Below are 24,983 nucleotides of genomic sequence, written 5' to 3' on the forward strand. Positions count from 1 at the left end.
ATCGAAGCTGTGATATTAGAATTCTGTGTTGTGTTGCTTACACTTTTGTATTTAAAATCTCCGCTTTCTCCCTCCAACGTCCGAATGTATATTTATTTTTTAAGTGCAAAAATTTTTTAAAATTTTAAACAGATCTATCTTATAATTAATATATATTTTATAATTGATACGGAGCCAAGATTTTTGAATTGTTCATATATCGAATTTCTCCTCGAATCCTGACAATGGTATCAATACTCCCGCGCGCATATATACATAGAATTTTCATCTACGTGAGGTGCCCGCGAGGGTGGGCGCGCGCCGACAGATCAGTGGGTGGAGGAGGAGGCAGGAGGCTGACGCCCCACAGTAACCCGGTAGATCGCGCAACTTTGCGCATCTCGTGATAAGAGGTGAGGAGGTGAGATTGGCATTGGTCGCGCGACCTCGGTCGCAAGGTCGTACCGAGATACATCGAAGTGTTAATCGTGTTATCCCTGGTTATCCCTCGACCATTCATTTGTGCCATCGTTGCCGTAGAAATTGTCGAACCGCGTGTCGCGTTCCTCGCGAATCTTTCGACGATGTCCAGTCAATCGAGATGCGTCGGACGCCTCCGCAAGACTCGCGCTTTTGCGCGGTATTCGGTTCGTGGGTGAACTCGACACCGAGTACATTGTCTCCAGTTTCCTGCGCGAGGGGATATCAACGTTGTCGTCGTCGTCGTCATTATGTCGATGCGGAAAGAAATTATCCCGCGGGGGGTAGCCGGTTGAACGGCGAGGGGGGGACATAGAAGCGACTCGCGCGCGGACATTCACTTGGAAGTGTCGCGATTAACGCCCCGCTCGAGCCGTGGATAAGGTAAGGAAGATGTCGCGTTGACGGTGTGTTTACGTCGACGTATATCGTTACCTAGATAGGGTGGTTTTCATCTCGTCATAGCCTCTCGAAATGCTTGATTAATCGCTGATATGAATATTCGGTTTTTATTAATTTTCAATTCTCAAAAAATTCTGTAAATTTTCTAAGAATATATATTGCGAAATTTGTAAAAAATTTGTTATGTGTTGTAAGTACATATGAGTTTAGCGAATGTTTTGTAAGTGCGCAATACTGCGCCAACAAAAAAATGAGGTGAAATATTCGTAGCTTTCCTTCTTGTTTGAAAACTTCTATAAATCGATAGTAAGCGACAAGTATGTAAATCTTGCCTGATATTAGTTTTATTATTATTTATATCATATTTATTATTCCTAGAATACTGTTTATACTTTTTCTACTCTGGATGAAATTTCACTCATAATTTTTCTTTTTCACTTTTTTAGGTCTTTCTTCTTTATTGGTTGCAAGGTAGACCAACCAAACTAACACTATTTTAATGCAAAAAAAACCTTAAATATTTGAAATTATCAAAACTTAATAACAAAATCTGCATTAAACTTGAATCAACAACTGATGGATGAACATTTATTACAATAATACTTTAGAGTTAATATTCATCAATGATATTATATTACTATATTCTCATGTATTGTTACTCTTTGATAGATTCAACAAAAATGAAGGTGATCGTGTCAAGCATTTCTCTTCTTCTGTGTCTCTTCTGCATCAATCTGCCGAGTGTCACTATGAACTTTGATCCGGTTTGCGGTGGTCACTTAGCAGGTTCTAGAGGCATCATACACACGCCAAATTTTCCTGGACCATTTCCGATTCCGATCAAATGTCGCTGGGTGATCGACGTGTCCGACATCCCGTCGACCAATAGCTCCATCGTCGTGTATCTGACACAACTGTACGTCTACAAGGGGCTCCGCTTCACCGAATACGCGTACTACGAGTCCGAGACTATGAACTTCGGGGCGACCCTGGTTAAGGAGGTGACTGAGGGTAATGTCTTTGAATACAGACACCTGAGAACATTCAGACCGTTCCTGGTGGTCGAATTCGAGCTTGATAGGCTCGAGGGCAATCACGTCAGAGTGTTGAACGACCTGCTCGATATATACGGCTTCAACGTTACGTACGAGATGACTGAGGAACATCCGAATTCTGATTCTTGCAGTGTACGCGACTGCTCCTTTGCTGGCAACTGCCTGGTCTCTACAGATTACACGTGAGTTAATCAGTTATTTATAATACATTGATAATATTTTTTTATACTTTTTTACATATAAAAATAACTTAAAAAATCAAGAAATATAGTTGGAAGTCTGATTTGTTTTATACAAGTCTATATTTATATTTATTTATGTATGTGTTATTTAATTTGTATATTTTTTACTTATTTATTATTTATAGAGTTTGATGATTTCTCTTATTTATAATTGTTTATCTGTATCTTATCTCGTTTCTTTATTTTTTTCACAGGTCTTTCTGGTGCGATTGTTTTAATGGTTTCAGTGGAAGAAGCTGTAACGAAGGTCCTTTGTGTTATGATGATGAACATATTGCAGTTTGTCAAAACGGAGCTACATGCAGGTATAAAAATAGGTTTATTACAATAATACATTTATAATATACAATATATTATAAATATTAAATAATGATATATCTAAAAAAATTATTTTTGTACAATGAGTTACAAAATATTTATGTAAGAAATCGAATACTACATTTATTAATGAAATAAACTAATACAACAATATTTAAATATTTATGAATATATTATGAATATTGGGTGATAAAATATGCCACATTAATTTTGAGCTTATTGTATAATTGAACAGCTCTAAGTTTTTGCGTAACTTTTTTTCTTATAAAATAAAAATTTTAATTTCTATAATAATTTTTATTATGGATCTTATGAAGAATTATTATTATTATGTATGTATATGTATATTTATTTATGTTTTATGATTTTGAAAAAATATCTTTGAAACGACTTGCGGAATGACTTAGTTATATCTGTTATGGTTAGACAAATTGGGGCAGAAGCAATGCACTGCGATTGTCCGGATGGTTATGTCGGACACAACTGCGAAACTCGTCTTTTAGACACTTCAGATACCGGTAACATTTTATCTTAATTAGATATGCTTGACCTGTTTTCGATATGTAGATTATTCAAGCTTATCGTTAACAATGAGACTGAATAAAATTGCGCGAAAGCACGAAATTTTTTGGCATTTTAGAAACTTATTATTTATCTCTCTTTACAGAATGCGCTTCAGAAAATTGCATACTGCAATGTCCCGTCGACGAACAGGAGCTGCCGTGCACTTGTAAAGATGGTACTAAGATATACAACAGTAAGTTTAACATTTTGTATATCTAATAATTTATTGCAACACATTTTTCTTCAAATATTTTGTGAGTTCGCAATATAGCTTATTTTAACTACAAACTTTTAATTAATTTTAACTAAATTTCTTTAAGAAAAAATTCTTATTTAATATTTAAAAAGTTAAATTAAATTAGACTGAGTGAATATTGAATAATTAAAATAAATAACATTAGAACTAAACTTTGTCATTAAGCTTAAATATATCAAAATTTTATTATAATAAAATTTATTGAATGAAACAAAGAACAGGTATACGATTTAATTACATATCTGAAACTTAATTGGTTAAAACATTTTTGCATTTTGATTAAGCTAAAATATATTCAAAGCTATTCAAAGAATTTGTAAATGAAAGAAAATGCGACGAACTCTTAAAACATGCTATGTAATGCATGGACTTTGTATTCGTAGATCGATCGAGGTACGAATGCAGAATCAAGTTATCGAATGTTACGTCTCTCCGCACGGGACTGGTATCGCAATATGGAAGTTTGGAATTATTTGTCAGCAAGCAGGTGAGTGATGAAAAAGAAAAATACATTAAACTTTATTTAACTGTTTCTAATAAGAAATATTCAGATGTTTAACAACAATTGTTTGTCAAAATGTCGAACAATGATGTATTATGGATTTTGTTTGACGCAGTGACGCTCTTCATAAAGTATTTTTGCGATAAGAAAATGAGAAAAATATATAAGAATAACCACGCTCGTTTTGACGTACGTTCGATATGAAAACGAAATACGCATAAACGGATTATATAATGAAATAGGATTCTCTACTTTTAAATAGCACACGTACACACAAGCGCGCGCGAATAGTCATTATGAAGGCTGTTGAATATGTTACGAAGATTTCCTCGTGTGAAACTACGTCCGCACGTTTAACGTAAGCACGGACACATGACACACACGTTGATTATTATCGGTGAACGGTGTCTATCGAATCTCAATTATTATATGCAATCATATGGCAATTATACGCAATTTTTATACATTTACGTCAATTTACGTCGAAGTACGCACGTAGTCTGAGACGCACTGTCACTTACAATCTAATCCATGTAAGTGAATTCAAGGAGCAATCAATTTATTACAAGTTGAACGTAAGCACAGCTTAAAGTTTGTTTTATAATAATGCAGAAATATGCGTCAGAATAAAGTATTAGCACATTATGAACATATTATCTAAAAATAAAAACTTATACATGTTTATATCTCTCTAAAATGATTGTTTAGAGAAATATTTAGATTGCCGTCGTATCTATTACAAGATTTGGAGGAGCATTTAAAGTACACATTTAAAACTAAATAATTTATTTTATAATGACACATTTTAAATCTATGTTAAATATTATTTAACAAAGAAAAATTGAAGTTTATTGTTAGAGTAACTTTTGGACTTTAGAACATTCTCTATCCAATATTCAATTTCACATGCGTCAGTCATTCAAGTTCGATTAAATTCCCACACGGTGGCCATGTCGTAACCGTGATTCTCTTTCCTGACGTTTTCAGGTAAAGAATATCGACGTAGCAATCTCAATCGCTTTCTGAAATTTTCATTTAATCCGTGTCTTCCTGGATCGCCTAAGTAAATTTGCGCGCCTCGTTCATGTGCGTCTTCCAACCACGTCATTAAGGTATTCGCTATTTCTTCGTCATACAATAAATCACCCACAAAGATCACGTCGTACAGGCCTTTCAGTGGTTTTTCTAACAAGTTTTCCCACAACACTTCAATGTCCACGTTGTTTAATATTGCATTCATCGCAATAGCTACGCAGGCAACTGGAATCAAAGAATGTTTTTTCTATATTGTTAATTATTAATATAAAATGTTTTATTATTAGCATATTTTAATACAATATGTAATATTGTAATTTATTTTGGATTGGCTTATTATTTTACAAAAAATAATATTTGCAATGTTGCAAAATAAAAAATTTTAATTATTTAATGGCAAATATTCTGTTATACGCTTTATTCATTCTTAGTATTTAAAATTTTTTAATGTTATATTTTCTATATTTTAATAGCTTTTTATTATATTTTAACTTTTTAATTATTAAACTATTGAAATATTCTAATATAAGGTAATATTATAATGTATAGTCTATTTATATTGTTACTGTTTTTTTAATGTAAAAGAATTAATTATTTATTTATATATATATATATATATATATATATCCATAGTTTCCACTACTATTATGTTCTTATGTTGACAAGCAGCCTTATTTAGAATATAATTAAGAATACAAATTTATAAAATTGCTCATCAACATAAATAATAATAACGAATAAATTTGGAATACAGAATAGTAATGGAACACATATCACAATTTTTCAATTTGTTTTTAAAACACTCATTTTTCGATGTAATCGCGAGACATTCTTTCGCAGGTAATTGACCGTATCGCGCGCGCAATTATCATTATCCTATAACTCTGACAATGAGTCACATACTCTATTAATAGATTTTTTTCATGAATGTCGTTCACGTTTTTATACTCGTTGCAGATATTTTTATTCGTTTTATTTTATGAATAAAATTTGTAATCTTCAATTAAAAACGAAGCCTTAAAAATCTCTGAGTATCATAAAAATCATTAAACTTAAAATTCTTACTAAGAGAAAACATACATTTTGTTCAACAATTTTTTTAATTTGTACAAATTGTTCGAAAAATTAGGAGTTATTCGATAATTTACTTGTTATTACTTTTTATCGTGTTGACAAGTAGTCTTATATGTTCATTTAGAATATAATTAACACTAGAAATAGAATGCACCTTTATAAGATTATCTCATTTTATATTATCTAAAAAATTTACTCGATAATCGATACGTGTAGAAATAAAATCGCTGAATAATCTTTACCTTTGCAACTGAATGGCAGAAGATATAATCAGAAGAAAGTGAAATTCCTGGACATTAATAGTGATATTATTTTTTATCATTAGTTTTTGCCCTTAGTGACAATTGATTTGCTTGTGGACATTGAAATGGGGACCATACACATCTTTGCGTCGTATATATAAAAGTCCTTGACTCATATCGATCAGATTATAAAGAAATGCTATGCCAGCAACGAAATAATTACATTCCGTGAATTTTAAAATTTACAAGAAAGGAACGATACCGGAAATCTATTTATTTGTTATATATATTTTTACTGGAAGCTTTTTCTTTTAGTAAATAAGCAAAAATTTAGCAAATATTGATTTTAAAATTATTTTTTTCTTTTTTATTTTGGATTCTAAAATATAAGATATTCATGATATTAAAATGTAATTAAAATTTAATAATCGAGAATTTATTTTCATTTTATTTTCTATGAGTGAATAATATTCAAATTTTCATTGATCTGTTAGAAAGTATCAGTTCATCGGTTAGCATGCTGCACAGCCGCAATACTTAGAATCGACAGCCTTTCTCTGACGCACGAGAGGTAATTCCTCTTTGTACCTGCGTAAAATCCTGGGGAAATCCATTTTGTGTCCTACATTCTAATTTCTTCATCTGCTTGATTTCAAGGCGCAACGCGACTTATTTATTTAGAGTAATATTGATTGCATAAATATTTTTGCTCAACAAAGATTTTTATTTTAATCTTTACGAATTTTTTGGAGGAATATAAATAAGCAGAAATAATGCCGCGCGTTGATCACTTACTAACAGAAAATTTGCCAGGTTTGCAGGTGTTATGAGAGTTATTCTGCTTTTTCTAACGCACAATACTTGTGGCATTGAGTCAAGAATTGATGACACATGTTAACGATTTTCGTGATAACCGATGGAGGCCCAATCAGCGAAGAAACGCGCAGAAAATACGTCAGAAGGGAGGATATCCGGCGCGAGTCAGTCATTGATAGAAACACTCTCGGGAGCATTAATTCTACGTACTGTGCGCAAATACGCAACACTTACTATCAGCTACTATCAGCATTGTTTTGCTGGACTTGTGCAACACGATCGTGCAAAGGCACGGCAGGCACGCGCACGGGCGGATACATTTGGATGCATTTCTTTTTTAATCATGCTCGCGGAATCCGGTTTTATCTACGTATGGATTCATGTCAGTTATCAGTATTGCCGTATACACACATCTGTTCATCGACAGATCAACCCACACAGAGATATGAGTGACGTCAAAGGGATTCTTTTACGCCATCCTTTTGGCTTTTTAGTCGCTTGTTTTTCTTTTGGCCACTGACATTCTCCGGCTCAGCGGTGTAACTTGTGAGATTCAATCGTTACAAGGCACTTACCCGTCGCGAGGGAATTCCCATCAGAGAACTTCTCAGGAAAGAGGAAATTTCATAATAACTTTATGGATACTAAAATTACTAAAAAGAATTTTACTCGCGTGGACTTATACAAGATACAACTTCGACATTCCTCCGACTTTTCTATCTTTTTCTTATTCTTTTGTTTTCCTCTTTCTTGAAAGGGAAAAGTATTTTGTTTTAAATTTATCAAGTAGACCAATATTCACGTAAAGCAATCCCCTCAATATTACGCCATTGGCACGTTGCCTCGCCCTCTCGATTTTGGCCCGAGTAATAATTGAGACAGGCCATTCCCCGAACAACACGGATCCTCTTTCTCTCCTTCTTCCATCGCATTCGAGGAACTTTGCGCGAAACGAATGTTCTCTTTTTAATATGCTTTCTTCGTTTCAAGATAATGGCGAGCAAACGCAATATCACGTGCATGCCGTTACATTATATGTAATATTAATACACGAAATGTATTTTAAAAGATTTACGAATTGTCGCAATCAACTTTTGATGCAATTATAAACGATTGTTAATCAGTCTAACATTTATTTATTCTGTAATATTTCTCAATGATGAATTAATTTTTTTATTATAAAATAGTTTAAAATAATAGTTATTTATTCCAATTTTCTGTACTTTAATAGCATTATTCTTATATTTATTTATATTTTTCCAGAGTGTTCAGAATTAAAATCTATATCTTTGTTGATTAAGTGATAATTAAAAAAAAACGTTACCAATATTATTTAAAAAAAAAATCACATTATGCTTTGAAGATGAAATAATCGCAAGACACGGTAGTGTCTCATGTCAAGTTAAAATATCAGAAAATCATTGAAACATCATATACTAGTTACATCACTGAAAAATATTGTCATATTTACCGTAATTTCATCGTAATTGCGACATTGATGACTCTTAAATATTTGCACGATCATTTTACATTTTTTTTAGATTAGTAGATTTATCTTATTGGAACGCTCTCACATATGGCGTTTTTTTCACATTTTATCTATCTCGATTGCGTTATCAGTTATGTTATCAGTCAAGAGCATTGCAGTTACGATCGAATGATAGCGTACAGAGTACGTACAGAAAATGTAAAATTTGTGGCTATATTTTATCTTTATACATTTTTTAAATAATGCGTAAAATTGAATTTTCTTGTAAATACAACGAATTAATAATTATATTATTCAAGTATATAACTAATGAAAAATCCCGAGATTCTCATTAATTTAAGTCAAAAGATTGTATTCTATATTTAAGAATAAACTATTACAGATTTAATTCTAGAATTATTACAGTAAAATTTATATTTGCGTTACGAGAGGTTTGATACCTAAAAGTTCTCGACATTTATATTTATTAAATTATACATTTACAAAATAAATTGATTTCATGTCCTTCAAAGTAATTGTTTACTGCATTGATGTTTGGATTCTAGATTTTAATGTTTTGGAATTATTTCCTACCAGCCTCTTCGGTACGTCCAACGATACCTTTTGAATACTTATCTTCTACCGTATTAAATCGGTTTCTCTTGAGCTTCATTTTCATTTTGAAGAGCAGAGAAAGTTATAGGAGACTAGATCGGAAAAGTAAGGGAAGAGAGGAAATCCAAAATAAATATGCTAAAGAGATTAACGGGAAATAACTTCCAGCAGACTAGAACCGATGCATCAATGCAGTAGGCGATTTCTTTAAAGAAAATAAAGTCAATTAATTTGTAAATAATTTTTAATAAACAAATTTTTGATGCACTTGTATACTTTTGAATAATTATGCATTTGTATGCATCTTGTATTAATTATGAATTTTTTAATTGTCGTTTTTTTAAATAATAGAATTGTTACTATTATGTATCTTTACTTAAATTAATCATATTTTATACCAACCTTTGCTGATGTCGTTTGCAACAACCTTGCACTTTTCATTTGTTAATTTCGCAGCTATTGCTGTAGCGCCGCATCCCGCGCCCAAATCCAGTATTTTTATTACACCTTTTCTTACATTTCGCGTCATTTTGCTTCCTAAAATTCTTTCCTTTTCATCCAGAATAAATCTCGTAAGCACTTGACCTCCAGGCCAGTATATAGACCAAAATGGATCTTGGAATACGTTTCTAGTCAAGGAATCAAATTTTCCATCTATATATTTATCGATGAATGGCTCGTGATACAAGGGACAGTTTTTTGTTAGTAAAAATAACTTCAATTCCGGAGTCAGGTGATCGCGAGTCACCTCTGTATTCTTTAAGATCGCATTCACCACATCGTGATGATTTTGGGTAAATTCTTTAAGCCATGCTCTATGGCTATTTTGTAAAGAACTATTCCATGTCTCTTTTGTGCTTCTTGTTGAAAATTTTTGCGCGAAAAAAAGTTTCTTCAAACACATGTTTTTTCTGATAATCATCGCACATTTTCTGATGGTATTCCAATAATTTTTGAAATCTGAAAAGAATTTCTATTTATAAACTGTTCATACAATTGTAGCATGTGTAGTTTACCGAGAAGTCCAAAAATACATTTATCTAAGAATCATGTTTTATAAAATCAAGGTTCAACAAGGGAAAAACATGATCATTGATAACTACCGTTTTTCAATAAAGATGCTGATAAGCGATTATTTTTTAAGAAACGTATCGTAATAATAATGCATTTATATTTTATTTTATTTTGTGATAAGATTATTAATTGGTTAAGTCGTGTCCAACTCGAAGATCTTAATTACAGAAAATATTTTGTTATTTATTGCAAAAACTACGTCTTGATTTCTAGAAATTTTATAAATTTGTTTTGTCATAAAGCATTGAAAACACACTATGATAAAATAATAAAAGCAATTGCAAAACATTTCTTGTTAAACATGAATCTCCTCACTACTCTTCGATTTTGTCGATGTTGCAGTTATTCCCCAGAGAAATTTGCATTTACGCAAAAGGCATTCGTAACTTGCAAGAGCAATGAGGAAAAACAGCTGCAAATGATAGCAGAATTGTGTGTGTGTCTATAACTATACAAATTACGATCTAGTTATATATCTTTAAAGTTTCAAACAGATATCTACTGGAAGATGACAATCTGTGCCCCAGATATTTTGGGTTTTTCCCTCAATTATCCTTCGGTTACAAAATATTCTAATTATTATTTAAAGATGAAAAATATTACATTTGCGAGGTTTTCGATCATCAAACCTTTTATTTCACAATAAAAAAAAAAGTGAATTTTTAGCAATCTATCTTGTTATGATTTATAATTTTACTACTCTATGATTATTACAATGCAGTTTGAAAATATTTTTTTAAAATCTTTGAATAACTTTTTATTCTAATATTCTTTAAAAAAAATAATCTTTTAAAATAAGAATAAGAATAAAAACATTATTTAAATATTTATACAATTCAAGAACATATGTATTCTCGTTTCAAAATTAATTTTCAGTTTAAATGTTATTTATTTAAAGAATTATATGTAATTTAATATAATTTATATAAATACATTACATAATACATTCATATGGTATAATATATTAACTTTTAAGAGTAATTTCCTTCTGTACCATTTTTTAAATTAATTACGGAAACATCTCTCAATTGATGTAATCTTTTCGACATAATGTTGTTATATCATCAAAATAAATGTTTGTTGCGCAATATCCATTCTCTCCTTTTTTCTGAGTGGTATATTAGCAAACTCAATTGTATTCGTTAATACAAAGAGAAGATGACCTGACAAAAAGGATAATATAACAATAAATGTGATTACGAAACCAAACCTTCAGTTACTGTGATTTTTATACGGCTAAAATAAGAGACAAATTTATATAATCATCTTTCTAGAATTATCACTATATGGAACTATATTCGTTATTTAATTATGTATTTTTTATTGTTTTTAATATCAACATTTTGTTATATTTTTCAGATTTTTTAAAAGTGCTTGATAAGAAATGTATTTTTTAGTAACATATTTTGTCTATAACATCTTGAAAAAATTTAAAAAGATTTTATTACATGAATAATTATCATAATATTTACCCTATAAGCGCATAATATTATTTAATATTTTAAGTATATTCTTAGAATATTAAATGTACACTTAATATTCTAAGAATATACTTAAAATATTACTTAATATTAAATAATATTATGCGCTTATAGGGTAGTAATATATTATAGTATTTAGAAATTTTAATTTGTTATTTGAAAGTTGTATTTTACTGTATAATTGTACATTATATAATTTAATTTTGATTTAATTTTTGTTGTTATATATTTATATTCTTTTTTAGGTGACAATGGGATTTTATGTTGCAAAATTAACAACGCCATGTGACACATGTATATCAGAAGGTCATTCGATCGATAGGTACTTTATCAGGTTGATTTTGTTAATTTTTCCCGTTATCATGAAAAGTGAAACAGGTGATGAAACAATGACGGAACAAAGCATCCGTGACTTGCATCACCACAAAACACGCACACACATACACACACACACATATACTATTATTAATAACGCAAGTATATATAATCAATCGAGAGTAATACGCGTGGTCATCATCATCTATCAAAATGAAGTTTATTGCCCGAAATAGTCGAGCGGTCGATCGACGTGGCTGTTTCTGATCAGGTGCTCGCGGATGATGAAATAAGATACGAATACCGAGCATGTGTATGATGCAAAACGCAGGAGCTTTCATGAGTCTCGCCTATAAATTTTCTCAAATACGTAGATGAAGTATGTACTTCAGAATTATCTTAACGTGCAGTTTTTTAAACATATATTAAAATATGCATTTGTATTTATCTATCTGTACAGTAAAATTATGTTAAAATGTCCTGTATTTTGAAACTTTTGATTGTTCTTACAGTACATTTGTCAATTCTCGGTGAACTTTGTTAAAAGGTTATTATGACGATTTACATACGAACAACGCGTCATTGATCGAAGTTGAACGTAACAATGAGATCGCTGAATAAGCCATATAAATTGATGTAAAGCGTCACCCCGACCTGAGCGCGACGTTTCTCATCATTAATGGAAAATTGTTTGCACAATTGCTACTAAGTAATTATATTTTTCGATACGGCTAGTTCTCGGTAGATTCCATTGAAATTTTCATCTCGTTAAAAGTTCAATGTGAAGTATAATTAGTGGGATTACTTTTCAATAAACAAAAAAATTATCAAAAAGATGTCTAAAAGAAATCTTATCTTTGAATCTGAATGATAATTGATATCTGAATGGTAATTCCAATACTTTAGTGACTAATAAATATTTACTAATACTAACAAAATCGCTTTATATATATATATATCAATAATAAATTATTGATATATATGTAGAGCAATCTTGTTAGTTTAGTAAATATTTATTAGTCACTAAAGTATTGGAATTAACTGCACTACGGTTTTTCCATTACATATATTAATTTTTATCATCAACTTAATGTTTATATGTATACAGTTCTGAATATGAGAGAAACATGTCAATAACGATCAATGAGTGAGTTAATTTTATTTTGTTTTGATTATTCTTTGATATGTTAATGTTACAAGTTTTGAGAATTCAATAAACGAGCTGCATTGAATATGGAATAAAAGTAGGAAATTTAGATTTAACTGTAAAGATATCTTTTTATTTATTGATATTTTGTTATATCTTATTTGTAATCGTTTATAATCAAATTAATTATGTTGAAAAATACATTAACAAGAAAGCTGATTTTTCTTGCAAGCTTTACCTTGAACTTACGTTCAACCGACGTTTCAGAGAATCGCTTAAAGTTACACAAATACGTGCAAAGATCAAAACTGCATTTGTAGTTATTTATCGATTAGCATGCAAATCATATGTTTCAGTGGCGACACAATGAATCATGCATACGAGACTCCCTAGGAACCAGCTTATTTTCATATCAGCGCTCTGATGTCTGTCATTGTTAATTATCTCGTGAAATATCTTGCCAGATAAAATTATTAATTCTTTGTTACTCAATTAAATTTTGATTTTCAATATTCAATTCAATATGTGTGTAACATACACTTTTTTTTTTCTTTCTACAATTCTCATAAATTTTAAAATTTATTACTCAATTTTGTACTATTTAATATTATATATCGTCTTTTAATTAGAATTATTTATTATTCTTATTTACTCTTGTTTATTCTTGATTTTTAAATCAGATTCCGAACTCGTATGTTAATATTTATTTTCTATTTAAAAATAAAGTTTTGTTATTCCTTTTTGATAGTCCTATATTCTCAGAAGACTTATGTTTTAGGATTCGAAAGCGATTGCTAGTCTATACTCTCTCCGAGAAATTTGAGCTGCATAGGATCTAACTCGATTAGTCGCCGTTCTCGCCGCACGGCCTTTTTCCTCGGGTTTTCCGATAAAATTCGCTGAAATGCGCCGGGTGTGTATTGATAAAAAAACTTCGTTATGTACATACCCGAGCGGGATACCCGTGAAGCTGTGGAGGGGACGACGGTGACGCGGCGGGAGAACTCTATAAAAGCCGCGCGCACCACTGTGCTTGCCAGATCATACGTAGCAGTCGAAACCCTGTGGACGGAATTGCTTGAGAGCTCTTCCCCGAGAACACGAGTTACGCGAGTGTTGCACGAGTTTGCGTCACACGTCGGAGTTGAGTGAAAGCGGAAAAAGGGGAGAAAGAAGTGACTCAGTGGCCAGCGAGAGCAACCTCAGGCTGCAAGGTCGGTCGACAGCGCTGAAAATTCAGCCGACAACGGACGTTACCGAGTCCACGAGAAAAATTCCCACGTTCAGTGAGGTGTGCAAGAAAGGCGCATTGGGGATTAAACCACCGAGCGAAGAAGCAGAAATACTGACCGATATGACTCGTTGCCAGGAGCCACAGTCCTATCACGCACAGACCATGATGACCGACAGGTAGTTATATAAAGAAAAGAAAAATTAAAGATCACGTCGACGCACGGGATTTCCACGTGGTTGGCACGCAACGTTTTCAAACGAGTGGCATGACATGGCCGTGATTCTCTCAGCAGTGATAAAGAAATGCTTGGTCACGACGAGGTTTTGATGATTTATCTTTAATCTCTTTTACGTTTATTTTTTGATGAGAAATCATAGTTTCATATTGTGCAATATAAATTCTTACCTTGCACATTTTCCATCTTTGATATTGCAGAAATTATTTTATCGGAGATAAAATTCTTAAAGGAAATGTACATATCTCGTCCCTTATCTTTCGACTTTGCAGAAATTACTATCTGACGTTATCTAAAGCCTATACGAAGGGGTTTCTTGAAATTTCTTTGATATATAAAGTTTGTCTTAGCATTAGCCGGGGCAATTTTAAAATTTAAGCCAGGTCGCGTGCCTCGGAACGTTTATACGTCTTCCGCGTATGAGCGTAAATTACCGCGTCATAGCGCTTCGTGAAACTCGCCGTGACAATTCCAAGTATTGCTCTATACACTGTTGCGCGCCGGCAACTTACATAACAGACCGATGCACAAATGATTGATCGAGAATGTCTTACAGTGGAAAATCATCGTGGTGCGAGGAGTCTCACTACTACGGGCGCACCGTCACCTGCGGCATGCTGCCGACCCTACGGGAACTGGCTTCCAGAGGGTGCAACAGCCGGGGTAGCGTTTGCTTGGTACCCCTCGACGTCGAGATGGACGCGGCTAGCCACCTTCACATGACACTGCTCGAGGCTTACTGCCGGGAGATCGGTATCGAAGTGTTGAGCGTGTCCAAGGAGACGATACGGCTCCACTTGTGCCCAGGAAGCACGGATCTGACGTGCGTCCTGGTGAGCAACGACAATTCGTATTTTCCAAAGCCGAAGTGAAACTCCAGGACTCACCTTTGAAAGCTGAAACCGAAGGACCGAGTTACACATCACGGTCTTCTAAACCGAAGCGTTTTGCTGCGTTGGTTCCTGCTGCGTCGGAGAGAGTCTCCACGCAAAGGATGAGGGGGAATTTTGATTCAGCAAGGAACGTGTCCTGCGTGTCTCACCAGCGAGGCTGCCGATAATGGACATTGCATATCCGAAATAGATGTATATATAAGCGAGATATATATATTCAATCGGTCTCGCGCGCTAAGTCTGTAAATTTTAGCTGTTTGCAAACACTTTCCGTGTACTATCTTTTCGTTAATTCTCCTCTTTTCTTCTTTCGATATACCAGCACTTATCTCTGCTTGAATGCGGAAAGTAAAACGAAGCAGTTGAGGAGAACAGATCTGTTATTGTTAAAACAAGATTTATATTTGAGCGAGATGTTTCTCTCGGAATCACACACTCGGTGGTTATAAGATACGAAATATTAATTAATGTATGTTACGTATACATATATATCAGTTGTATATGTTTGTCATGAGACAAACTAATCTTTGTTATGTATGTGAACATCGACTTCCTTTGTAAACATCGACAATTGAGACGTAACGAAGGATAATGTAAATGTATAATATCATCATTGACAATATTATATAAGAAAAAATATAAAAGTTTTTTATTTCATGTACCTGTCCTTTACTTATGCCCGATTTCTTCACTTCCCGATAAAGTTATCCGGGGCTGCGTTCCGATATTCACTGCCAGTACAAAAAATCTATAGTTTACGTCACATATACTGTAGATTTTCGGTACCAACAGTAAATTTCGGGACGCAGCCCGGAGGATAAATCTCCAGTTTAACCAATCACGTACATAGATCTGGTAGTTTCCTGGATAATTTTAACCGCAAAATAACTGGACATGAAGAAATCGGGCATTATTCTATTATATTACTTTAATCTATCTCTGTCTATATGAAACCGATAATTTTGCGCTTACTTCATTTAAAACTTTTCTCGTAGCTTGCGAAATACTTGAGGAACTCCAATATCACTTCCATGGAGGAATTAAAAATCCTGAACGTGACGTGAGTAGGTACACATTCGAGGGTAAAACGCACAATTATATGCAAAATATGAAACAGATTGCGTTTGAAATTATTTTTATACAAAACACTTCGACTCACAACCATTTATTCTTTTTTTTTTTAATAATAAATTGAAATATTTTTTACTTCAAAATAACTGAAAATAAATATATTTTGTGCGAGGAATGACCTTTTTGTCGAGTTGCTGTTTTACTGTATGGTATTTTCTTTAACAGACCAACGGCCGAAGTTATTTTTCATTTTTTCGGGAATTCCGATGATGGAGATAAAATTCGCGAATCTCTCAATCGACTTGTACAACGTCGACGTCTCAGTGAAATTGCGTTGGAATCCACACACTTCACCTTTCAACAAAAACCTGCACTCAAGTTACAGGTAATTAAAAGTAGAACAAGATCATATACTGTAATATTAAAGTTATCAGAAATTTAAAAATCTTTCACCGCCTTCTCTAATTCTAAATAAATGAGAAATGTAAATCGCAATTAATTAAAGCTCTAGTTAACTAGACTAATTTTTTTGAGAGTGTCATTAATTGCTCTATAAATAAAAGAAATGCTTGCGTTTTAGAGTTTGCGTATCAATCAAGTGAACGATTACGACGTTCACTTAGGAGAACAAATTGTCCTGTCATGTACTGCTCAAGGAAGCTACAGCATAAATTTCACTTGGTACAAAGATGGCATGTTTGTGAACACGAGTAAAGCGATCAGGTAACTGTCAAACTATCCATAGCTTAAAGTATACATTACAACAGGATTAGATAAAAACAAGTAACTAGTATATAAACTGTTATTTATAATTAATAAAGTTAAAAAATTAATAACTTTTTATTTAACATAGTGAATTTTATATTACATCTAATTACTTTTAAAACAAGCTTTAACTTATTTTTAAATTAAAAATTTGTCTCAATAAAAGAGAGAAAAATATATTCCAAATATAAAAAACATTTTTTTTGTTATTTTATATGAACTTACAATAAAATATTAACCTTATTTGATTATCCGTATTGTAATTGCCTTATTTTTAAATCTAGTTTTTATTTTAATTTTTTTGTTAATTACATAAGTATTCTAATTTAATAAAATAATGCCTTTTAAAATTAACTTTTAATTTAAAGTATTTAATTAATCGTAACGCAACTTTTACGTATTTTAATTTTATAAGCTATTAATTTAATTTAGTTTAAGAATATATAATTTATATTACCTTTATTAAAAATCGCAAATTAATCGTAATTAAAATAATATATTATTAATAATTTGTATAATTTTATTCATTACGAAAAAATAAATATTTATCGGTTTATCGATTACTTCGTTTTTAGAGAAATTTGGATTAGTCATTTGCCGAACGACGGCTCGGATGTATACACATCGGTACTGACGATCGAAAAGGCGACTATGCTCGACGTCGGTCAGTACACGTGTCAGGTAGTTGACTGGGGTGTACAGCAATGCAAAAGCATCTACATCGAGGTCAGAGATGAACCGGACGTGAAGGTGGTGCCGATGAGCGCCACTATAGAAAAGGTAAGCCACAAGTAGATTGTCATTATATAAATAATTAAAATTTAAAATAAAAGATGTGTATTAATACTCAGAAACGATTGTTTACAGGGAAACAATATACAGCTGACATGTATGACTCCCAATATGCGTAACATCGGGATAGGGTTCGGTTGGACGAAGAATCGCGCTTTGCTCAAATTAGAACCCGGTCAAGCAGTTTGGGAGGATCTGTATCCATCGGGTAGCATTTTGAAGATCACTAATACTCAGGTAGAGAAACATCATATATGTGGATTTCTTTATTTGATTAGTTATATTTGACATTTTAATTTTAAAAATTAATATAAAATGACGTCGCGCTATTAAAGTTTTTCTAAATCATATTCTATTTAAAACGGCGTTTATGATGATCACTGCTATTTTTACAATTAATTCATTAGCAAAATAATACAAATTTTATACAGTGAAACCTCTAATTTTGATGTAGTTTTTAAAAATATTATTTGAACAAAATAGTAACTGGTCAAAATCAACATAGTGATTTTTTATTATACATTTTTACTTGTTTTTAGATGCGACAAAAACTAAGTAATGTAAAAAATCCTACGTCATAAGTATTTAATTGTTAATGTTTCGAAAAAGTGTAAAATTACAAGTTGATCAGTCAATTCGCCGAACCGTTCAAAATACAATGGTCACGCATTTTTAAAAACATAATTTAGAAAAACTTATATAACATTATATTACTTTTTTTCAATATCAAGTAAAGAAAAATATGATTTTTATAATGGAACAAACACAATTTTTCTATCTTATTTCACAAAAAATTCGCAAAGTTTTAAACTCTTTGATCTATCTAGATGTATTATGTTCTCTTAATTAATTTACTGATAAATTTAAAAGATTTAAAAGATATGAAAGAAAATTAAGTAAATTTGACAATGTGGATTTATTTGACATAAAGTGGTCTGTTTGGTATTTCAGAAATCAGCGATTTATACTTGCAACGTAGCGCATAAATCTATGTCCGTGCGAGTTGAAGTCATGAATCGGACGTTGATACCGATATGCTTCAAAGAGATGTCCTGGGGTTTGCAATGGCCAGACACTGCACCAGGATCGGAGGCGCTGCTAGAATGCCCTCGGTATTTCGTAGGTCGACGAGTGTCTAGACTCTGCTCGATGAAAGACGCTACCACACCTGAATGGCAAATACCGGATTTCTCAATCTGTCTATACGAGCCGTTGCTTTTACCGTATAATAATGTGAGTATTTTGTTCTCTTAAATGTTTCAAAATTAATTGATTTATAAGGAGCCCGTGATGACTTGTTTAAAATTCATTAAAATGGCTTTGTGTTAAATATAGCAACAAGTTAGATAATATTTAAAAAGCAATATTTTTTAATATTTAGTTACTTTAATAAGATTTTAATATTTACTATTGGATAGAAATTTATAAAATAGTTATGATTTAATGTAAAGTAAAACAAGAAGTTAATAAAAATGTTAACTTCTTTAATCTATGAATAACAGTTTGATTTGTCACAATTAAGTTATTCCAAACTTATTATCGAAATAACATGTTCAATGTTAAATTGTGAATCGATTTAAATCTACAGTTTCGAAGTCTAACATTGGGTTACCAAAAAACCACAAGTTCGGACACAATCCTCGCCTTTTGGGAGATCTTACACAAACGTGCATTGCCGCTCTATCCCGGCGAGGGTGATCGTATAATAAGCATGTTGGCAGAAATTGAAAGATATCAGTACAGTGTTGATCTACAAGATGCATACATTTCCGTGGAAATTTTGATTCACATAATAAATCGCATATTGACTGATGAACACTCGATTTTAAGTCAAGAGGTAAAAATAATCTAGCTGTAATGTAGGAACAAAGTCTAATTTTCTTCAAGATATAGATATTTTTTGGCTCAATTTGAAAATAGATCTGTTATTTCAAATAAAAGTTTATGAAGTATCTTGTTTACTTATAATATAGTTTTGTAAAAAATAGCGTTTATTCAATTGTTCATTTGAAGAAAATATTGTTATTTAAAACTATTTTATTAAAACTATTTTAGATTTTAATTCACCAGTCTTTTCTTCTTTACTTATCGCTAAATATAAACTTTTAAATGTTTTCAAATGTAGCTAAAAGCTTCCAAATGTTTATTTTTAGAAATTATTGGTGTTGCTTCAGCTTACGCAACGCAATTTAATCCACTGGTCTAAACAGCTGAACGATGGATATAAACATCTGTCTCTATCGTCTGTGGTTGTAGATATTCAACAATTGCAACCTCAGAGTGGAGATAGCATAACGCATTCTCTTCAAATACCCTCGTCCGATTACACGTAATATTATATTTACGTATTATTTTAAGTAATGTTTTATATAAAGCTATTCTCTATCTATATAAAGATTTTCTTCCAAAATAATATTTTTCTATCTATTCATTTCATTCTATGCATTTAAAATTATGTCCAAACTAGCTATTGGATTTTTATAAATAATTGCTTATTTATGGTAGATATCCTGATTGGTACGAGGACAAAATAGCTATACGATTATGGAAGAAAAAGCAGCGCAATATAAAATCTAATAACACGTTTACCGGAATCGTTATCGTGTATAAAAATATGTCGCGCTTTATACCAACAGCATATGTTAAGGAGCTCGAGTAAGTTGATTTATTTAAATATTTGAATAATTTATTTAAATAATTGAATTGAATAGGATCTAACTTTTTGTGAATCCGAAAAATATATTTAAAAGTCAATTGAGCTAAAACAAGTTAATAAAAATATACAGAAAAAAATAAAAATTAAATTTTCTTACTGCATCTATAATTTTTTCTTGTATAAAATTAATTTTCTCAGTTTGTTGAAATATAAATTAAAATACGACTCTATCATTGTAGTGATGGCACGGATCTAGAATTTCGTATCAATTCTCGCATGATCACCGTCGAAGTGCCCTCCTTTGGCACTGATAAATATAACAAGATATGGATTGATTTGCAAATCCGACATTTACAAAATCAGACGAGTTCTTGGAATACATCGTGCGGATTGATAGATACCACTGGATCATGGGATCTCGATACTTGCATAACAAATACAGTATCCGGTGATGCGATAACGCATTGTTTGTGTCCTACTACGGGAACAATTGCTGTTTTCTTAACGACCCGCGCGATAAAAGTAAATATTGCTTCAATTTAGAAAGAATCTTGCATTATTTTATCATTTTTATATGTACTAGAAATATCGCAGAATTTTTATAAAAAGTTTATTCAAAATTTTTTATAAGCAAAGAGCTACATTTTATCGTCGTTTATTAATTTCTCGAACATTACAGGTAGTATTGGCGAAAACAGAGCAGACCACGTTCATTATAATATTCGGATGCAGCAGTTGCCTTGTTCAATGCTTGTTGTCTGCCCTGATATTAGGCGCTTTTTGGTGGAAGCACAAAAGCTGGCTAAATTTTTTAAAACTCCAGTGCTGCGGTGCACTGGTAGGCGCGATGGCCATCTTCATTTACGCCGTGCACACTAATCTTCCAGAGGTAATCATATATATTTTCACTTAACATTCAAAACATTAATTCTATAATATGCAAAATCTATTTTAAATGGGATATTTTCTCATGAAATAATCTTTATAAAGTTGAATCTTGAATTTTATATCTTGAGAATAAACAATTTATTTTGGATATAACGGCATTTGAGGACTTTACGAATTATAAATCTTGATTAAATTTAATTTTGAATATTCTCATTAATTCTTTCTTATTTCAGTCATCTTACTCGCTCGTGGTGATAAGCTTAGAAGCGTTCCTTCTCGTGGGTATGTCCGCGCCTATTTCCGAGGCTCTAATAGTATATGCCGAGTTCACACAAATTCGACCGAGCCAACATCTCCAGCCGACAGTGATCGCCGTAATAACTGGTACAACTTAAATTTAAACGATAATTTCAAGATGTACGTGTCAAATATTATACAATGGCTTACTATTTCATAGGTGTGCCGATTTTGGCTGTATTCGCAACCGAGCTAACGCATCAGAGCATTGGATTGCGACACGAATCCTGGTGGCTCATATATGGCAGTAGCGTTTATAACATCTTTGTCAGCTGGGCCACGACAATGTTTTTAGTATTCATGCTGCTGTACATGGGTGTACTTCATAAAGTTCACACATTAGTGGAGGAGAACGTGATGAAGAGAGAAGCTATAGAAACAAGGTAGGTGCTAACTCTCTTTTTTGTAAGATTTGCAATTCTCACAAATTGTCCCATTTTCTTTCTGTCACAGAATACGAATACTGCATCGCGCGGCTATCATCATATGCGATATCGCCGCCATGGAAGCATCTTCCATTTTCTACATAAATTCATCATCCGTAATTTTCCACTATGTATTTGCGTCCTTATCTTTCACTTTGGTAAGTTTTCCAACAAATTAATCTGTATTGGTCAAACGGTAATAAATAAATATATATATATATAATTATTCGTTAATTGTTAATGCGCAGGGCTTCAGTATAATAATGGTATACATCGTTAACGGCGAGAGTGCAATTATCAGACCTATGTTGCGGAGAATTAGGTGGAAACGCAACGTAGACGAGGAGCATACGTCCGAGCCTATTAAAGGTATAGTGATGTGAATTTATTAACATATATTATGACGTCAAAAGCAAAGAAATTTTCTGATAAGTTATTAGAAAAGCACCGAAAATAAAAAAATACTAATATTCATGTTCGTACGTTAGTATGCTCGAAAGCTGACGCTGAGGTAGAAAACGATTCGGGGATTCCCTCAGCGCCGTCTTTGATCATCGGCGAGCCGTACCGAGAGGTACGAGGCGTCGCTGCGGGTAGCATAGATATGCGCGAATTCGTGTCAGAGTCTTCGTCCGCCTACGTCAAGTCCTCCGTCCCCGCGACCAGCAACAGATTCCTGCCAGAGATTCGAATAGATCATTCGGACAATATTGATCTCGAAAACTACAACACGAGTCCACGGAAGTACCAGGAACCCCCGGTCTTCGTCGACCCGGCGTTCCCTACGCGTGGCTCTCGCATCAATGAAATGGCAGGCTACGGCATTAATGAGCGCACAAGTGGCTTCCGCGGCGATGGCGTCACGAGCAAATATCGTGGCGACGGTAAAACTGCATTCCTACCGGTGGCGAGCGTGTCTTCCGAGTCCTCGGCCAAGGTCCTCTGCAGTGCTGATGTCGAATCGCGATTGGGCGCAATGCCGGATGTCACGTTAGCCGTGAAGAGCGACGTCGAGCTATCGTCGCGGACGAGCACGGAGCTGAAGAACCGAGAGCACGTAGTGAGCGCCATGCCGGACATCGCCAACACAAGCGAGCGCAAGCAACCCGACGGTGAGGAAAAGACCCCAGAGATTGTGGTAACGACTGGTAACTGCGACAGTGCGACTAGCGGTATGCTGGACCGCATCTCTCACGATCTAGACTACCTACTTAATCGCACGCATGCAAAAGAGGGAGGTTAAAATCTGTCAGAATTGTGAGAAAATAATATATATCCGACAAGTGCGTGTACAAGTGTAGGTTGTTAAATTTGTACAAAACAAACTTCGCCATAAATTTCCACGTAAATAAATGACATTTCGTGTATTGTAGTTTATTTAGGATAATATTAATTTATATTGCGTTTTTTTTTTATGTAACGGGAACTCGATGTGATAACATGATATATCTTAGGAGCTACAACCCAAAATCAAAGGACAGATAGATTATATGTATATAATCCTTTCTTACTTCTCATATTCTTGCACATGTGCACCAGAGCGGCAGACCAATTGTAATCTGATCGCTGAATCGATATTCGTTGAAAAAAAAAACTGCGATAAGTGATCATCTCGCACTCCATCCATCTCAGAATTCACTTTAAATTTCGAAATCTTCGTGCTCTATTATAGGTATTTATATTTATATTTATTGTATTTCGTGAGGAGACTTATAATAAGAAGTCCCTCATAATAAATATAAAAAACTTGTAAAATGTACTGTATAAGAAAATTTTGATTCGATGTACGATTATATAGATTTTCAGAAAGGTAAGAGTACTCAATTGATGGTGTTTTCGAGTTAAAGTATTTATTTATCACTGTCATCGTACAGCCCTTTCATAATATCCACGAGTCAGTCGCGTTTTTTTTTCGTCGTTTATAATTTGTATTATAAAGCTATACATTCAATTTAGTTTGATAATCTACTTACATACTTAAGATCGAAGTTTATGTTGTTGTAGGTAATAGGTACCTCTAGTAGGGTTAGTCGTTTACTTAATGAGAAATGCTTCACTGAAATCGATTCGACCGAGGTATGAAATTGGAGCGGTATCTCTCTTGGCCAAGCACGTGTTATAAATGCAAAAGACGTAATAAGATCTGTGTTAGTCTGTTAGCACTCGAATATACCTATATGACTAGTTTTCTGTGTCAACAGATTTTTTTCTTAAAAATATAAAATATTTACAAGGATTTTCAGCTAATTTTATCGAGATTTAATAAATCTTGGTTTAATCACATCAATAATACCCAAGTAATAGAGTAGGGCCGTGGCTTTATCCAATTACTATCAAAATTATACTATTGAGCCAGTATTATATCGCAATCTTGCCTACATAGAACTAAAAAAAATAAAATAAAATGAACAAGCACGCTACTGTACTTTCTCACAAATACTTATATATTCGCTCACTTTTAGACAGATTTTTACGAGAGACTGAGTATTTTTTGGCGAAAGTAATAAGAGAGATCGAGAGACTGTGTCCGAAAAAAAAAGAATCCATACAATATTTAAATATTAATGGATTTTATAATAGCTGTACAATGAAGAGATAGTCTTTTTTTCCTTACGTATATAATGTATTGAATCAATTCTTGTCAATTTGTATACGCACGAAA

At 32.8% G+C, this 24,983-nt stretch overlaps 3 protein-coding genes across 5 annotated transcripts; 2 read left to right on the forward strand and 1 right to left on the reverse strand.

Annotated features, from left to right (window-relative positions):
- The first annotated feature begins 12 nt into the window (after nucleotides 1–12).
- LOC105835304 lies at nucleotides 13–24,736 on the forward strand. 2 transcript variants are annotated; one of them, XM_012678436.3, is made up of 23 exons: nucleotides 13–843; nucleotides 1,308–1,332; nucleotides 1,531–2,098; nucleotides 2,353–2,463; nucleotides 2,903–2,994; nucleotides 3,144–3,233; nucleotides 3,680–3,783; nucleotides 16,423–16,487; nucleotides 16,724–16,883; nucleotides 17,079–17,221; nucleotides 17,839–18,043; nucleotides 18,131–18,292; nucleotides 19,007–19,288; nucleotides 19,644–19,892; nucleotides 20,209–20,384; nucleotides 20,561–20,710; nucleotides 20,951–21,233; nucleotides 21,391–21,600; nucleotides 21,833–21,983; nucleotides 22,057–22,279; nucleotides 22,350–22,479; nucleotides 22,570–22,690; nucleotides 22,810–24,736. In XM_012678436.3, the coding sequence occupies exons 3-23, from the start codon at nucleotides 1,542–1,544 to the stop codon at nucleotides 23,562–23,564; spliced, it is 4,419 nt and encodes a 1,472-aa protein (XP_012533890.2). In that variant the 5' UTR covers nucleotides 13–843; nucleotides 1,308–1,332; nucleotides 1,531–1,541; the 3' UTR covers nucleotides 23,565–24,736. The 2 variants fall into 2 exon arrangements, with proteins under 2 accessions (XP_012533890.2, XP_012533892.2); XM_012678438.3 differs by lacking the exon at nucleotides 1,308–1,332.
- Nucleotides 3,814–15,084, reverse strand: LOC105835307 (electron transfer flavoprotein beta subunit lysine methyltransferase). Of its 2 annotated transcripts, none has more exons than XM_012678444.2 (3): nucleotides 14,705–15,084; nucleotides 9,451–10,008; nucleotides 3,814–5,058 (listed from the first exon to the last, which is right to left on the reverse strand). In XM_012678444.2, exons 1-3 carry the CDS (start codon nucleotides 14,775–14,777, stop codon nucleotides 4,718–4,720), a joined length of 972 nt encoding a protein of 323 aa, XP_012533898.1. In that variant the 5' UTR covers nucleotides 14,778–15,084; the 3' UTR covers nucleotides 3,814–4,717. The 2 variants fall into 2 exon arrangements, with proteins under 2 accessions (XP_012533898.1, XP_012533899.1); XM_012678445.3 differs by lacking the exon at nucleotides 14,705–15,084 and adding an exon at nucleotides 14,015–14,144.
- LOC105835309 lies at nucleotides 14,092–16,058 on the forward strand. The gene is made up of 2 exons (XM_012678446.3): nucleotides 14,092–14,475; nucleotides 15,091–16,058. Exons 1-2 carry the CDS (start codon nucleotides 14,420–14,422, stop codon nucleotides 15,404–15,406), a joined length of 372 nt encoding a protein of 123 aa, XP_012533900.1. The 5' UTR covers nucleotides 14,092–14,419; the 3' UTR covers nucleotides 15,407–16,058.
- Nucleotides 24,737–24,983: the final 247 nt, after the last annotated feature.

This window comes from Monomorium pharaonis, chromosome 3 (assembly GCF_013373865.1).
Source record: "Monomorium pharaonis isolate MP-MQ-018 chromosome 3, ASM1337386v2, whole genome shotgun sequence".
NCBI classification, from domain to species: Eukaryota; Metazoa; Arthropoda; class Insecta; order Hymenoptera; family Formicidae; genus Monomorium; species Monomorium pharaonis.